The sequence below is a fragment of the Thunnus thynnus genome, chromosome 15 (genome assembly GCF_963924715.1).
Source record: "Thunnus thynnus chromosome 15, fThuThy2.1, whole genome shotgun sequence".
NCBI lineage: Eukaryota > Metazoa > Chordata > Actinopteri > Scombriformes > Scombridae > Thunnus > Thunnus thynnus.
In genome coordinates, this window is record NC_089531.1 from 2,743,731 (window position 1) to 2,762,423 (window position 18,693).

The following is an 18,693-nucleotide window of genomic DNA, read 5'->3' on the forward strand; positions in this document are numbered from 1 at the left end:
CCATATTCATCACCATCATCAGTGTCTAGACTCCATCGAGGGGATATCCTATTCTACTCACGCCTTAACTTCCCCTTTATAAATGACATCACAATGGGGTCTAATCACCAAAGACTTTTCACATTATGCATGTTCAATAAAATCATTGTCACTTAAAAAATTGAAGTCTCTCATGATTGAAATATTTTTAAGCAGCTAACTGCATTTAACATCAATCCCACTCCCACTAAAATGATCTGAAGCTCCAGATGTAAGGCTTGTAGCTCCATAAATCAGGAGTTTAGGATCTCCTCCAGATTTCTGAAGGTATCAGTGCAGGTAGTAGGGATGTACAGAGAGTCCAGTATTTGTATTTGTATCTATATTTGTTGAGGCAGCAAAATTATTTGTATTTGTATTTGTAATCTAATAAAAGTTGAAAGAGACTTAAAAATCCTGTTTTTGTTTTTATTACTCTTTTAATTTTAGAAAATTAAAGTGTTACAATAAGTGTTCATGAATAAACTACCTTACGAAGGAGGTCCCCACACCAGGTCTCGAACTGCAGTCTCCCAGATCATAGACGACTGCGCTGACTACTGAGCTAAAACTTTACTCATCACCTCATTGCAGACAGACCTCTACCTATTTATACACCCAGTATTTTTATTTTCTTCCCGACAGCACAGCGTGTAACGTATAGGAGAGTACTTCAAAGACGGTTCTTGCTTTCCACTTTTCATTTATTGCCTATTTTTTACAACCTAACATTTTTGAAAAGAGAAGGGGAACGACAGGTTATGGAGAGTCCCTTGAAAGCACTTTGCGTGTGTCAGTAGTTCAGCTTTATCTCTGAGGAACACCCCCAACTCCAGGAGTAATGTCAAAATTAAGAAATGTGCGTCATGTAGCAGGTGGATGTGACTCCCCTCGTTGAGACCTGCTGATAGACGTAACAACGGAGCAGAGGAGAGACACTGAGACAGTGATGTAACCGACCTGCACGCTGGTATTTGACATGTTTTTTTTTCTTCTCAAAAACAAATACTGTTTAAAATATTTGTATGGAACAAATATTCGTAAAAAAACACAAGAAAAACAATATTTGTGCTTTACTGAATAACGTATTTGTATTTGGGCCCAACCCTAGCAGGTAGTCATTATATGATCTGACTTCACATGCACTGCTGGGAAAATTCACTGTTCAAATGTCTACATTGTATTTAAATGAATGAACTATAATCACATTATTTTCTTTTAGTGATTTTTGTATTGGGTTGAATACACTGTAATTAATTTGTAGCTGATACATCAGATTTTTACGTTGCACATACTGTAAATAGTTGAAGTTTAAAAATCTTCAAGGGGAATGAAAGAATCTAGCTCGGGGCAGTTTACACTTCATTTAATTTTATCAGATGAAGAGTATCTGGAGCAAATTCTGCCAAGTTTACTATGTACTTTAGTTTACTAGATTGAAATGAGAGAAGACGTGAGGTAGTTTGGAAGCTTTTACAGTTGACTTTTATGAGTGAACATCATGAGATGATTATTCTAACTTGTCAGTTATGAAGTTCATCCAACTTTTTTATACAGAGAACGATGATGAGTGTGAGATGTGTCATAACATAATGTGATGAAGAGGATTTAACAGCTGAGGTGATGATGGGGCAGCATGAAAGAACAGAATGTCTCTGTTTGATAGATTTTACATTTTGGAGTCAAGATGAATCTTGAATGATTAAATATTTGTTTGACTCAGTAAGAGGTTGTTGAGGTGGGAGGTGGACTGTTTGACCTTCAGGAGGAAAACTGATAGAGACACTATGAACATCATAAATCATGTGTGTGTGTGTGTGTGTGTGTGTGTGTGTGTGTGTGTGTGTGTGTGTGTGTGTGTGTTCAGTGAACTGTATCAGTCTCTGCAGTAGCTTCCAGCTGCAGCAGTCAGTTCAGTTTCTGTTCAGTCTGACTGAGGGAGGTTTTTGTACGACACTTTTTCACTGTGTGAACACAACCTGACTGTTGATTTCATGATAACTCTGACAGTAGTAAACTGCTGCATCTTCAGCCTGAACTCCACTGATGGTCAGAGTGAAGTCAGAGTTTGATCCACTGCCTGTAAAACGATCTGGAATTCCTGATGCTCGAGTGGTAGCATAGTAAATCATCAGTTTAGGAGTTTCTCCATCTCTCTGTTGGTACCAGGCTAAGTAGCTCCCACCATAAACATTCTGACTGGTCCTACAGCTGATGGTTGTGGATCCTCCCAGAGCAGATCTCACTGCTGCAGGCTGAGTCACTGTGATCTGGCCTCTGGACTCTGAGGATACAGAGACAAAAAATTAAAGCAGCGTCATGGTTTTGATGGTTTTGTCAGCTTCATTTCAGAAGGACGGATGTTCATAGAGGAGAGGAGTTTGATTCTCTGGACTTTACCTGTGAAGCAGCAGCAGAGGAGAGTCCAGATGAGGACGGAGATCAAAGTCATGTTTTTGATGAGGAGGATTTCTGTGGCTTCTGTTGTGATGAAGGACAGCTGTCAGTCATCCAGTGTTCAACTCTCAGGACTATAAACTCTCCCAGAGCACTGGAGCATGGTGCTGCTGATGCAAAGTGGCTCTCTATGGAAATGCTCTGACTGACTCCAACAGGGACTTGGATTACTCTGATGATGCTGCTTAATCAATGGATCAATCAATTTACCAGATTATTGATTAACTATGTGTCAGTGATCATTTTATGTGTTTCATTTATGTTCTGTGAACAGATTGTCTTCAGAAATGTCTGTTTTGATTCATTTTACATCTACAACACTCAGTTTTAATTCAAGACATAATTTAAAATACAGTAAACATGAAACAAATTTATTAATTTTAGAATAAAATTATAAATTATTGGCCTACTGTTATATATTTTCATATCATCCAGTTGTGTTTCACAGACTGAGACTGTTTTTGTTGAGTTTGTTGTGTTCAAAGTCAGAGAGCCGTGTCTCTCTACAGTGAGAGGTTTTTGTACGACGACTCAGTCAGTTTGTATCACTGTGGTACACGTTCGGTGGAGGAACGAGACTGGATGTTGGAAGTAAGTTAAAATTTTAAAGTATTTTATTAAATCCTGAGTGATATTTAGTTTTTGCACATATGTTTTCTCTAGAAATTGAAATTTCTGATTTTATATCTGAATTTCTAATTTTTGACCAACACTTGTCCACCAGCAACAAAAATAAGAGTTTTGTGTTTGAAATTTAAATTATGAATCAATATATTCTAAGTGTTTGGTCCACAGTAGAAATCATGTAATGTTTTAGATTCAGGCTGAAATTTGAGGACTTGTAGTTTTAGTTTAATGTGACAAAGTCAGAGAGCCGTGTCTCTCTACAGTGAGAGGTTTTTGTACGACGACTCAGTCAGTTTGTATCACTGTGGTTGACTTTTGGTGGAGGAACCAGACTGGATGTTGGAAGTAAGTTTCTGCTCAAATATTAAATATCGAATCATCAGTTAAGTTTATAATTTCTGTGTCTGAACATTTGTAGTAGATATAAGTTTCCACTGAGCTGATCTAAAACACTTTAAAGTCTCAATTTTATTGTTCATTTCTCCTCTTTAACCTTGAAGTTGAACTTAAAGCAGCTTTACTGAACTTTTCTTTACATGTTCCAGTTAGTTTGTTAAATGTGAACAGCAGAAAGATTAAAGAACAACAATCCTACTTTAAACATGTTTTTAAATTTTAATCTTTAATCTCCAATTTGAGCGAATGTTGAGTTAAATTTATTCTGAACAGTGTGGGTGATGATGAAAAAAAATGCTGCACATCTCTCATCATTTAAAATGACAGAAATTGTCTTTTAACCTCAGTTTGAAATATTTCTTTGTTTTTAAAGATATTTGTTTCTTTAATATGTCTCAACATGTTGTGTATATTACGGCTGTCTGTTAGTTTTTCCTCATAATGTCCTTTAACACTGAATCTGATTAACTGTTGCTCTTTTGATAGTTTTGAAAGTAAATAATTGGTATAAATTGAAACTAAATCAGCATCTGAGAGATATATTCAAACTTTATGTCCTTATTTTCAGTAAATACTGTAAAATAAAATGCAGTAAAGAGTCATATGAGGACTCTTTCTGTGCTGATCTGCATGAGAGGTTTCTTGAAGGGAAGTGAAACAATGTGTGAGTGAGTGACTGGTGGAGCAGAAAAAACATCTGACAGAAACTCCTTAAAGGGGAAAATCCACTCTCACACAGTAAAGGTGTCCAAGTGTCTGGTGTTCGATTGACAGCTGTGTGGTCCCTGTCCTCTAATGTGATTGGTGTCTCCTAGGTGATGTCCGTCCCACCCTGACAGTGCTGCCCCCCTCCAGCGAGGAGCTGCAGCAGGGAAAGGCCACGCTCATGTGTCTGGCCAACGATGGCTTCCCCTCAGACTGGAGTCTGGCCTGGAAGGTGGAAGGCAGCAGCAGCAGCAGCTTGGAGCAGAGCAGGAGCCCCGGGGTGCTGCAGAAGGACGGCCGCTACAGCTGGAGCAGCACCCTGAGGCTCCCTGCAGACCAGTGGAGGAAGGTGGTCTCTGTGACCTGTGAGGCCACCCAGGGCTCCCAGACTCCAGTCTCAGAGACACTGAGGAGAGACCAGTGTTCCCAGTCCTGACCTGACTCACTGCTACTGCTTTTACTCTGCTACTGCTCTCACTCTGATCTCTGCAACTATCTCTCTCTTTTATTTCACATGTTTCAGTAACAATATTTACTTGCTTGTTGTAATGTTTCAATATAATTTCAGTATTTCCAGACAATAAAGATCTGTTCATCAAATCACTTGTTTTCATCTTTATTGTTATAAAAGTGTCATAATTATTTTCTCTTAATGGTAACAGTAATGATGATAAATCCTGATAAAAACTGAGTTATAAATGTTTCAACTGCTCTATGAAGACTTCAGAAAGAAAACGTAAGATCACATAATGTATTGATTCATATACTGTATATTGGGAAAGTATTTACACTCAAACAACACTCTTAGATATTATATGATTAATGCTACACAGTCATGGTGGTAGTAAGTCCATAATTTGTTTTCATAGTTTACAGTAAAGTCATAATAATTGTAGAAAATGCTTTGCTGGAGTCACTTCAGATTTGTCTGTAATAATTAGTAATTGAGTATTTTTAATGAAAAATCCTCCAATCATCTTATGTTACTGAAGTGTGTCAGTGCAAAGAGTCTAATATTTTTATTTTTTCAGATGTATTAAAAGCATATACATAATCTTTTAAACAAAATCACAAAACCCTCAGAAATATATTCTAATACTGGAATAAAAAGCAAAATATCATCAGCATAAAGAGATATAAAATGAGCGTGATCTGAAATTTTAACCCTGGACATTTTTACAAACTGCTTCTACTGAAGAGCTGAAACACAAAGACAAATGAAAGAGATGAAAAAGGGAAAGAATTCAAGTATCAATTAATTACATAATCAATTCAATGTTTTTTGGTTTATATTATAAATACTTGCTGCTGGAATAAAAACATACAAAATGACAAATATATGTCACATGACATGATTAGTAATTTTACAACATAAATGATTTTATCATGATAACATTTTGTAATTTATTTCTAAAAAGTTGTATGTTTGAGTATCTATGAAAAATAGTAAGAGATCAAATAAATCAATAATAGTTTTAGTGTTCATGTGTTGTAGTCAGTAGATTAAACTTATTAAAGAATTGAAATCATCCTTCAACAGAGGTTAGATTTGATGTTCAGCCAAATGTTTCATATTCTGTATTAATGAAAGTATTTAAAATAAATCTTTTCTTGTTAAATACAAAATGTTTAGTATTAAAATGTTCAAATTACATTATTAAAACCTCTGTTGTTTTTGTTTGAGTGCAGCTGTTGAGTCAGATCAGTTCCTCTTCAGCTGAGGGAGGTTTTTGTATGACGTTGTATCACTGTGTGAACGAGCTGCTACTCTCCTGACAGTAATAAACTCCTGAATCTTCAGCCTGAACTCCACTGATGGTCAGAGTGTAGTCAGTCCCAGATCCACTTCCACTAAAACGATCTGAAACTCCAGGCTGACGGTTTGTAGCCCAATAAATCAGGAGTTTAGGAGCTTCCTCAGGTTTCTGAAGGTACCAGTTGAGGTAGCTACGAACACTTGAACTGGTTTTACATCTGATGGAGACAGTCTGTCCTGGAACAACAGACTGAGATCCAGGAGACTGAGTCACAGTGATTTGTCCTGATGAACCTGGAAAACATGACAAAGAAGAGAAGGGTTATTGAGACAAATCCAGCTTGGAGAAAGATGATCAACATGAAAACAGAAGAGTATCATTTCTTTAACATGGAGAATAGATGGAAGAAGGTAAATGCTGCTTGTTTCAGTGTTTCTCCATCACAGCAGAACATCATTGTGGTGAACCTGGTTGCATCCTGAAGCAAAGTTTTCACAAGAGAGTCTCACCCTGAACAAGGAGCCCCAGGGTGGCCAGCAGTAGAGTCAGTGACATCATCATTGTGCTGCCGGCGTGTCAGTGGCTCTGAAAGGTCTGGACAGCCACTGATCAACACTGGCCTCTTAACGGCTGGGAGCAGAGAGGCAGGACAGATATGCAAACACACAGAGTCAGTCAACTGTAGCTGTCCTCAACATATCATGCTGTTTCCTCCTCACTGCTGGGACAACTCAACATTTACATCATCCATAACATAAAGGAGTGACAATCTGAGGGAGAGAACTTCATTAAGCAGTTAGAAAGACTGATGTGAAATGTGTAACGGAAGAATTTTGAGGCTAATTTCACAGAATTGTTTTCAGTTTTTTTTAAACATGGTTGATATTTTGTTTTTCTCAAGTGCAGAATGTGCAACTAGTGATGTGAAAGGCCTCAAATCCAGAATTTTACAGATATATGGAGGTGTTTCTTCATTAAATGTGTTTGATTTCTTAAATGTGTATTCTATTGAATACACATTTATTTAAGATATGTATCATTTCTTTATGTCCTTTGAGAATATAACTTCTCATCCATATTATTTTCAAACATATTGGAATGATGTGTTTGATACTCCTCTTCCTTGGTTAAACATTTTTAGATTTATTTACTCGTCATCTTGCTCTACTTATTTATGGGCCTTTCAGTTAAAAATGTTTTATAAGATGTTACCAACAAGCAAAATGTTTAAGATATGGAGAATGACTGAGGATAATATCTGTAGATTTTGTGGTGATGAGGAGAAGGATATTATGTGTTTATTTTGGTAATGTCCAGTGGTTTCATCCTTTGGGCAGCAGGTGGCAAATTGGTTATCTGAACAAGCAATCCTTTTACCTTTATCCCCTCTCAATATTATTTGGGGTTATCAAGATGATAAAAATATGTTATTGAATATTATTGTGTTGCTTGGCAAGCTTTATATATTTGATTGTCCAACAAAGCTGGTTTTGAGTTCTTCATATTACATTTAAAATGTTATTATTTGCAGGAAAAGATCATTATTAAATAATAATATATTATTATTAAAGGCAGAGCAAAAAGCTCAGACATAAATAAATGGGAGATCTTGACAATATCAAAAACTTGGGATACAGAACTATAATTATTCTATGTTATCATAAATTAACATTATCTCTTTTTTATTTAGTTCCTTCTATAAAATTATGTATTTAATTTAATTTGCTGTATAAGTGAATGTTTTTGAACCACAATTACATATAGTGCTTGACATGTTTGTACATATATGTATGTTTGTATATGTGTATATATGTGATATGTCTGTTGTTTTTGTTTATGTGTGTGAGTATTTAATATGTGTTTTATGTTTGTGTAAAATAAAACAAGAAAAAAAAGATCTAATGCAAATTTAAAAATAGGAGTGAGAATAGTTAGAACACTTCTTATAACTTCTGATCTGATTAGTAACTGAAAGAAGGAAAAATTAGGATTTTGTGATGTTTGGTCAGATGTCATCAGCATACAAGCTGATCTTTTTGATGGTGTGAATGAAATGATGCCTGAGATGCCAGCCCGTTCTCACTCCCAACTCGTCACATATTGAAGCTTGGTCAGGACCCTGTACTGTCACATTTTAACGTACTGGGTATCCCTTTAGCGTCATTTTTCAACATGCAGGGTAATCCAATAGACTTCTGTTGAACTCCCACAACGTCTGAAATAGACGCCATGAGACCGATGACGTCTATATAAGGTGACAAATTTCAGCCTGGTCGCCAGAATAAAACGTTGGCATTGTATGTTTGTGCAAACCACAGATACTTTGAATATCTACATTTTAACACCTGTAATACGGAGCATATTAACATTTCAACAATACGTTTCATATCAACATTTCTGAAGTGATGTACTTCACATGACATCTATATGAGCTGACTTTCTTATTAGGAGGTGGAGGGGTTGTACCGTTGGCAGAAAGTTGGAAAACAGCACAGAGCACGGTTCCTTGCCGGTTTTATTTTATTTTTTATTTTAACTCAAATCATGATCTTTCCCTAACCCTAACCAAGTGGTTTTTGTGCCTAAACCTCACCAGACCTTAACCACCGTGTTGTCACACCATAAAATATAATTATTTTTTAACAGTGACTGCTGTGATACTGCACATTGAAAAACGACTCTAAAGGGGTACCCAGTGCGTTAAAAAGTGAGGCTACGGGGTCCTGACCGAGCTTCCATATGTGACGAGTTGGGAGTGAGAACGTGTTGGAGATGCTGATGCATTTCCTAACGGAAGAAACCAGGAGTCCAAAAAAATCTAAAGAGGAGAAGAGACACAAGTCCTCCATGTCTAATAAACATTTGTAATTATATTTGTGTTGATATATATTTACATTTATGATGAAAGACAGTGAACGATCTGCATATACTTAAATTAAAGACCTACTGGTGTGTGTGTGTGTGTGTGTGTGTGTGTGTGTGTGTGTGTGTGTGTGTGTGTTCAATGAACTGTATCAGTCTCTGCAGTAGCTTCCAGCTGCAGCAGTCGATTCAGTTTTTGTTCAGTCTGACTGAGGGAGGTTTTTGTACGACGCTTTTTCACTGTGTGAACACAGCCTGACTGTTGATAGAGTGATAACTCTGACAGTAATAAACTCCTGAATCTTCAGCCTGAACTCCACTGATGGTCAGAGTGAAGTCAGTCCCAGATCCACTTCCACTAAAATGATCTGAAACTCCAGGCTGAAGGTTTGTAGCCCAATAAATCAGGAGTTTAGGAGCTTCTCCAGGTTTCTGAAGGTACCAGCTGAGGTGGCTGGTACTATGACTGGTTTTACATCTGATGGAGACAGTCTGTCCTGGAACAACAGACCGAGATCTGGGAGACTGAGTCACAGTGACTTGTCCTGATGAACCTGGAAAACATGAAAAAGAGGAGAAGGGTTATTGAGACAAATCCAGCTTGGAGAAAGATGATCAACATGAAAACAGAAGAGTATCATTTCTTTAACATGGAGAATAGATGGAAGAAGGTAAATGCTGCTTGTTTCAGTGTTTCTCCATCACAGCAGAACATCATTGTGGTGAACCTGGTTGCATCCTGAAGCAAAGTTTTCACAAGAGAGTCTCACCCTGAACAAGGAGCCCCAGGGTGGCCAGCAGTAGAGTCAGTGACATCATCATTGTGCTGCCGGCGGCGTGTCAGTGGCTCTGAAAGGTCTGGACAGCCACTGATCAACACTGGCCTCTTAACGGCTGGGAGCAGAGAGGCAGGACAGATATGCAAACACACAGAGTCAGTCAACTGTAGCTATCCTCAACATATCATGCTGTTTCCTCCTCACTGCTGGGAGAACTCAACATTTACATCATCCATAACATAAAGGAGTGACAATCTGAGGGAGAGAATTTCATTAAGCAGTTAGAAAGACTGATGTGGATTCTGTGATTTTGAGGCTTATTATAAAAAATTGTTTTCAGTTCATCATTTTGTCTATTGTGTATCTTGTTTTTTCCAAAGTACAAAATGTGAAACTACTCGTGTGAAAGTCCTCAAAATCACCACAGAGATAAATAAACAGTTTATAGATAAATTTAGGAGTTTTCCTCATTAAAATCTATCGAATACACTCAACATTATTATTATTGGTTTTGAATTTAACAAACCTTGAGCTGAATAATGCAACGATGTACAAAAATATAATAACATAGAAGTCATATCAGCCCGACCCTCCCTCCATCCCTCCCATTCCCACCCACCCCTTCCAGCCTGGTCGCCAGAATAAAACGTTGGCAGTTTACGTTTCTGCAAACCACAGAAACGTTGAACATCTACGTTTTAACGCGTGTAATACATAGCATATTAACATTTCAACAATATGTATCATCTCAACATTTCTAAAGTGACATAGTTCACACGTGATCTATATGAGCTGATCTTTCCTATTATTAGGAGGAGGAGGGGTCGGTGGATGGTTAGTAAGTTCCTTGGCAGCAAGTTGGAAATCAGCAGAGAACACGGTTCGAGACCACCTCGAAACCAATGTCTGCTTCCAGTTTCAACCGACAAAAGCAGGTGTTTTTAGTGAGACGTCAGGACATTTGCAGCCGTTTTTCTGGTGAGAAAACTGGCTTTTTTTAGTGAGACATCAGCTGTTTCTATTTTATTTTTTATTTTTATTTTAACCCAAACCATGATCTTTCCCTAACTCTAACCAAGTGGTCTTTGTGCCTAAACCTAACCAGACCTTAACCACAGCGTTGTCACACCGTAAAACATCATTATTCAACAGGTAGAAATGTTAATATGCTACGTTTGTAGAAGTGTTGATATGATGCGTATTACGCGTGTTGTAACATATATATTCAATCGTTCTGTGGTTTGCAGAAACGTTCAATGCCAACGTTTTCTTCTGGCGATTGGGTTGCCCCTTCAGGTCCAACTCCTAATTACTTCAGGATATGTACCTATACAAAGAGAGAGGGATAAGTTACAACAGTTCAGACTATTAAGAAGAAACGAAAAAACAGTATAATTGCAGAGAGGGAATTGATGACAGCTCTTGTGTATCAGTTTAGATAAAAGAGTGGGATAGAGCAAAAACAAATAAATAAAATATAAATTGAAAAAAGGAAACAAAAAAACTTCTTTTACACCTCTCTGTCTGAGCGTCCATATTTACACCAGCAGATGTTTGTGCTTCATCTGTTGGAGCTCAGAGGATCATAATGTAAGTTATCTGCAACTTTTCAAACAATAATCTTCATGTAGCTGCGATTCACAAACTGTAGACACCACGAGAGCTTTGATCAGTCTGCAGCTGCTTCCACATGTTCAGTGTTCTCACTGAATATCTGCTCTTCCAGTGGATCTTTTTCTCTTCATTAATGCTGCAACAATTATATTATCCTCATCTAACAGATCCACTACTGCCAGTCCAAACTTTCTCTTCAGCAGCGTTGTTACTGCTCTGTATAACAAAGTGAATATGAGAGAAAGTAAACACAGCTAGAACAGGTAGCACGTAGAGTCTACACAGAACTGTCAATCACCTGCTGAGCTGTGGAGACACCTTGATACAGAAGATTATTTCAAGCTTTAAGGAATCTGATGTTCTCAATGTATAACTTCATATCACATTTCATATGTTTTAATAACGGAACAAAATACCTGTTTTGCCTCTTTTTCATTTACTTCAATGTAACTAATTTGTTTCCTTCAGTTTCTATCAGGTCATCAGTACAAAGTTGTTAGTGTGTTTGTACCACTGTGAGACCAATCATGAAAAATACTGTGATTATTATCTGTGATAGATTCATATTCGTTACTACAGACACGTGAATCAATTGTCTAATGGTTTAATCTGAAAGTTGTATGCATGCGTGTGTGTGTGTGTGTGTGCGTGTGTGTGTGTGTGTGTGTGTGTGTGTGTGTGTGTGTTCAGTGAACTGTATCAGTCTCTGCAGTAGCTTCCAGCTGCAGCAGTCAGTTCAGTTTCTGTTCAGTCTGACTGAGGAAGGTTTTTGTACGACGCTTTTTCACTGTGTGAACACAAGCTGACTGTTGATATATTCATAACTCTGACAGTAATAAACTCCTGAATCTTCATCCTGAACTCCACTGATGGTCAGAGTGTAGTCAGTCCCAGATCCACTTCCACTAAAACGATCTGAAACTCCAGGCTGAAGGTTTGTAGCATCATAAATCAGGAGTTTAGGAGCTTCTCCAGATTTCTGAAGGTACCAGCTGAGGTAGCTACTAACATCTGAACTGGTTTTACATCTGATGGAGACAGTCTGTCCTGGAACAGACTGAGATCCAGGAGACTGAGTCACAGTGGCTTGTCCTGATGAACCTGGAAAACATGAAAAAGAGGAGAAGGGTTATTGAGACAAATCCAGCTTGGAGAAAGATGATCAACATGAAAACAGAAGAGTATCATTTCTTTAACATGGAGAATAGATGGAAGAAGGTAAATGCTGCTTGTTTCACTGTTTCTCCATCACAGCAGAACATCATTGTGGTGAACCTGGTTGCATCCTGAAGCAAAGTTTTCACTAGAGAGTCTCACCCTGAACAAGGAGCCCCAGGGTGGCCAGCAGTAGAGTCAGTGACATCATCATTGTGCTGCCGGCGGCGTGTCAGTGGCTCTGAAAGGTCTGGACAGCCACTGATCAACACTGGCCTCTTAACGGCTGGGAGCAGAGAGGCAGGACAGATATGCAAACACACAGAGTCAGTCAACTGTAGCTGTCCTCAACATATCATGCTGTTTCCTCCTCACTGCTGGGAGAACTCAACATTTACATCATCCATAACATAAAGGAGTGACAATCCGAGGGAGGGAACTTCATTTGATTTCCATCAAGCGGTTAGAAAGACTGATGTGAATTCTGTAATCTAAGAACTTCGAGGCTTATTATAAAAAATTGTTTTCAGTTCATCATTTTGTCTATTGTGTATCTTGTTTTTTCCGAAGTACAAAATGTGAAATTACTCATGTGAAAGTCCTCAAAATCACCAAGTATTTAAATAAAGAGTTTATAGATAAATTTAGGAGTTTTCCTCATTAAAATCTATCAAATACACTCAACATTATTATTATTAGTTTTGAATTTAACAAACCTTGAGCTGAATAATGCAATGATGTACAAAAATATAATAACATAGAAGTCATATCAGCCCGACCCTCCCTCCATCCCTCCCATTCCCACCCACCCCTTCCAGCCTGGTCGCCAGAATAAAACGTTGGCAGTTTACGTTTCTGCAAACCACAGAAACGTTGAACATCTACGTTTCAACATGTGTAATACGTAGCATATTAACATTTCAACAATACGTATCATCTCATCATTTCTAAAGTGACATAGTTCACATGTGATCTATATGAGCTGATCTTTCCTATTATTAGGAGGAGGAGGGGTCGGTGGATGGTTAGTAAGTTTCTTAGCAGCAAGATGGAAATCAGCAGAGAACACGGTTCAAGACCACCTCAAAACCAATGTCTGCTTCCAGTTTCAACCGACAAAAGCAGCTGTTTTTAGCGAGACGTCACGACATTTGCAGCCGTTTTTCTGGTGAGAAAACCGGCTTTTTTTTAGTGAGACATCGGCCGTTTCTATTTTATTTTTTATTTTTATTTTAACCCAAACCATGATCTTTCCCTAACTCTAACCAAGTGGTCTTTGTGCCTAAACCTAACCAGACCTTAACCACAGCGTTGTCACACCATAAAACATCATTATTCAACAGGTAGAAATGTTAATATGCTACGTTTGTAGAAATGTTGATATGATACGTATTACGCGTGTTGTAACGTATATATTCCACGGTTCTGTGGTTTACAGAAACGTTCAATGCCAACGTTTTCTTCTGGTGATTGGGTTGCCCTTCAGGTCCAACTCCTAATTACTTCAGGATATGTACCTATACAAAGAGAGAGGGATAAGTTACAACAGTTCAGACTATTAAGAAGAAACAAAAAAACAGTATAGTTGCAGAGAGGGAATAGATGACAGCTCTTGTGTATCAGTTTAGTTAAAAAAGTGGGATAGAGCACTAAATAAATAAATAAAATATAAATTTAAAAAAGGAAACAAAAACACTGACTCACACATGACTGTTGGATTCAATACTTATGTTGAATGTTAGAAAACCTCACCAAATCTTTTTAAACTCTCCAGGCTTTCCCTTCAAGTTATACATTATCTTTCCATTTGCTAGACACAATGCTAATTCATCAGTCCATCTAGCAGATGTAGGTGGATGTTCATCTTTCCATTGCATAGCTATACATTTGTTGGCTATGATGAGGGCAATTCTAATAAATTTGAGTTTGTTTTTATTGACTTTTATCATGGAGGTATCACCCAATAGAATTATTCTTGGTTCTGTGGGGATGGTTGTTCCTATGATGTCACTTAGCTCATTAACTATAGAGATCCAGGATGTATTTAGACATGGGCAGGACCAGAACATATGTATCAGTGTTCCTGTTCCAGTTTTACATCTTGGCAGAACTCAGACTACTGAGGTTTTATTCTGTGCAACCTGTCAGGGGTGTAGTATATTCTATGAATGAGACTGTATTGTATAATTTTATGTCTACTGTTTAAAGAGAAATACTGACTATCAATACACAGTGATTCCCATTCCGCTACTTCAAAATTACACTCAAGGTCTTCTTCCCATTTGCGTTTCACTCCTAACAATTCCCACCCTATGATTTGATAAATTCCTGAGTAAGTATAGGATATAAACCCTCTTACTCCTGAATGCACTTTTAAGAGAGCCAGTCTGAATGTGGGATGGAGCTGGTGAAGCAAATAAGAAACTGATTCTAGGACAGACATGAAGACATCTATCAAGTCAGACAACAGGAAAAATGATTCCAACATTCATATTGATCTGTGATATCTTTGACATCAGGGAAATACTGGAGTTGTAACTATTTTATCTCAGTTTATTGAAATGTGGATTCCAAAGGATGTAGGAAGGACGACGACAGGAAGCTTGTAGACAGATTGTGGGATTGACTGGTGTAATGCTGTACTGATGTGCTGCTGAATAAAAAAGGTTGTTTTACACCTCTCTGTCTGAGCGTCTATATTTACGCCAGCAGATGTTTGTGCTTCATCTGTTGGAGCTCAGAGGATCATAATGTAAGTAATGTAATGTATCTGCAACTTTTCAAACAATAATGTTCATGTAGCTGCGATTCACAAACTGTAGACACCACGAGAGCTTTGATCAGTCTGCAGCTGCTTCCACATGTTCAGTGTTCTCACTGAATATCTGCTCTTCCAGTGGATCTTTTTCTCTTCATTAATGCTGCAACAATTATATTATCCTCATCTAACAGATCCACTACTGCCAGTCCAAACTTTCTCTTCAGCAACGTTGTTACTGCTCTGTATAACAAAGTGAATATGAGAGAAAGTAAACACAGCTAGAACAGGTAGCAGGTAGAGTCTACACAGAACTGTCAATCACCTGCTGAGCTGTGGAGACACCTTGATACAGAAGATTATTTCAAGCTTTAAGGAATCTGATGTTCTCAATATATAACTTCATATCACATTTCATATGTTTTAATAAGGAACAAAATACCTGTTTCGCCTCTTTTTTCATTTACTTCAATGTAACTAATTTGTTTCCTTCAGTTTCTATCAGGTCATCAGTACAAAGTTGTTACTGTGTTTGTACCACTGTGAGACCAATCATGAAAAATACTGTGATTATTATCTGAGATAGATTCATATTTGTTACTACAGACATATAAATGAATTGTTTAATGGCTTTGTCTGAAAGTGTGTGTGTGTGTGTGTGTGTGTGTGTGTGTGTGTGTGTTCAGTGAACTGTATCAGTCTCTGCAGTAGCTTCCAGCTGCAGCAGTCAGTTCAGTTTCTGTTCAGTCTGACTGAGGGAGGTTTTTGTACGACGCTTTTTCACTGTGTGAACACATTCTGACTGTTGATATAGTGATAACTCTGACAGTAATAAACTCCTGCATCTTCAGCCTGAACTCCACTGATGGTCAGAGTGAAGTCAGAATTTGATCCACTGCCTGAAAAACGATCTGGAATCCCTGTTGCTCGAGTGGTAGCCCAGTAAATGAGAAGTTTAGCAGCTTCTCCATCTTTCTGTTGGTACCAGGCTAAAAGGTGGTATGGGCTACTATAATAAACATCCTGACTGGTCCTACAGCTGATGGTTGTGGAGCCTCCCAGAGCAGATCTCACTGCTGCAGGCTGAGTCACTGTGATCTGGCCTCTGGACTCTGAGGATACAGAGACAAAAAATTAAAGCAGCGTCATGGTTTTGATGGTTTTGATGGTTTTGTCGGCTTCATGTCAGAGGGACGGATGTTCATAGAGGAGAGGAGTTTGATTCTCTGGACTTTACCTGTGAAGCAGCAGCAGAGGAGAGTCCAGATGAGGACGGAGATCAAAGTCATGTTTTTGATGAGGAGGATTTCTGTGGCTTCTGTTGTGATGAAGGACAGCTGTCAGTCATCCAGTGTTCAACTCTCAGGACTATAAACTCTCCCAGAGCACTGGAGCATGGTGCTGCTGATGCAAAGTGGCTCTCTATGGAAATGCTCTGACTGACTCCAACAGGGACTTGGATTACTCTGATGATGCTGTTTCATCAATGGATCAATCAATTTACCAGATTATTGATTATCTATGTGTCAGTGATCATTTTCTGTGTTTCATTTATGTTCTGTGAACAGATTGTCTTCAGAAATGTCTGTTTTGGTTCATTTTACATCTACAACACTCAGTTTTAATTCAAGACATAATTTAAAATACAGTAAACATGAAACAAAATGATTAATTTTAGAATAAGAATATAAATTATTATTGGCCTACTGTTATATATTTTCATATCATCCATCTGTGTTTCACAGACTGAGACTGTTTTTGTAGAGTTTGTTGTGTTCAAAGTCAGAGAGCCGTGTCTCTCTACAGTGAGAGGTTTTTGTACGACGACTCAGTCAGTTTGTATCACTGTGGTACACGTTCGGTGGAGGAACCAGACTGGATGTTGGAAGTAAGTTAAACTTTTAAAGTATTTTATTAAATCCTGAGTGATATTTAGTTTTTGCACATATGTTTTCTCTAGAAATTGAAATTTCTGATTTTACATCTTAATTTCTAATTTTTGACCAACACTTGTCCACCAGCAACAAAAATAAGAGTTTTGTGTTTGAAATTTAAATTATGAATCAATATATTTTAAGTGTTTGGTCCACAGTAGAAATCGTGTAATGTTTTAGATTAAGGCTGAAATTTGAGGACTTGTAGTTTTAGTTTAATGTGACAAAGTCAGAGAGCCGTGTCTCTCTACAGTGAGAGGTTTTTGTACGACGACTCAGTCAGTTTGTATCACTGTGGTTGACTTTTGGTGGAGGAACCAGACTGGATGTTGGAAGTAAGTTTCTGTTCAAATATGAAATATCAAATCATCAGTTAAGTTTATAATTTCTGTGTCTGAACATTTGTAGTCGATATAAGTTTCCACTGAGCTGATCTAAAACACTTTAAAGTCTCAATTTTATTGTTCATTTCTCCTCTTTAACCTTGAAGTTGAACTCAAAGCAGCTTTACTGAACTTTTCTTTACATGTTCCAGTTAGTTTGTTAAATGTGAACAGCAGAAAGATTAAAGAACAACAATCCTACTTTTAACATGTTTTTAAATTTTAATCTTTAATCTCCAATTTGAGTGAATGTTGAGTTAAATTTGTTCTGAACAGTGTGGGTGATGATAAAAAATGCTGAACGTCTCATCATTTAAAATGACAGAAATTGTCTTTTAATCTCAGTTTGAAATATGTATTTGTTCTTAAAGATATTTGTTTCTTTAATATGTCTCAACATGTTGTGTATATTACGGATGTCTATTAGTTTTTGCTCATAATGTCCTTTAACACTGAATCTGATTAACTGTTGCTCTTTTGATAGTTTTGTCAGTAAAGTTGTTGGTATAAATTCTAAAATTAAATCAAGGATGTCTAAGATATATTTACAAACTTTATATCTTTATTTTAAGTAAATATTGTAAAATAAAATGCAGTAAAGAGTCATATGAGGACTCTTTCTGTGCTGCTCTGCATGAGAGGTTTCTTAAAGGGAAGTGAAACAATGTGTGAGTGAGTGACTGGTGGAGCAGAAAAAACATCTGACAGAAACTCCTTAAAGGGGAAAATCCACTCTCACACAGTAAGGGTGTCCAAGTGTCTGGTGTTTGATTGACAGCTGTGTGGTCCCTGTCCTCTAATGTGATTGGTGTCTCCTAGGTGATGTCCGTCCCACCCTGACGGTGCTGCCCCCCTCCAGCGAGGAGCTGCAGCAGGGGAAGGCCACGCTCATGTGTCTGGCCAACGATGGCTTCCCCTCAGACTGGAGTCTGGCCTGGAAGGTGGACGGCAGCAGCAGCAGCAGCTTGGAGCAGAGCAGGAGCCCCGGGGTGCTGCAGAAGGACGGCCGCTACAGCTGGAGCAGCACCCTGAGGCTCCCTGCAGACCAGTGGAGGAAGGTGGTCTCTGTGACCTGTGAGGCCACCCAGGGCTCCCAGACTCCAGTCTCAGAGACACTGAGGAGAGACCAGTGTTCCCAGTCCTGACCTGACTCACTGCTACTGCTTTTACTCTGCTACTGCTCTCACTCTGATCTCTGCAACTATCTCTCTCTTTTATTTCACATGTTTCAGTAACAATATTTACTTG

The 18,693-nt window shown here is 38.0% G+C and overlaps 1 gene segment (V, D, J or C); it reads left to right on the top strand.

Annotated features, from left to right (window-relative positions):
• The first annotated feature begins 2,064 nt into the window (after positions 1-2,064).
• Positions 2,065-18,693, top strand: LOC137198576 (Ig kappa-b4 chain C region-like). The segment is given in 3 exon segments: positions 2,065-2,141; positions 3,011-3,066; positions 18,265-18,693. Coding segments are annotated over 3 exon segments (459 nt in total).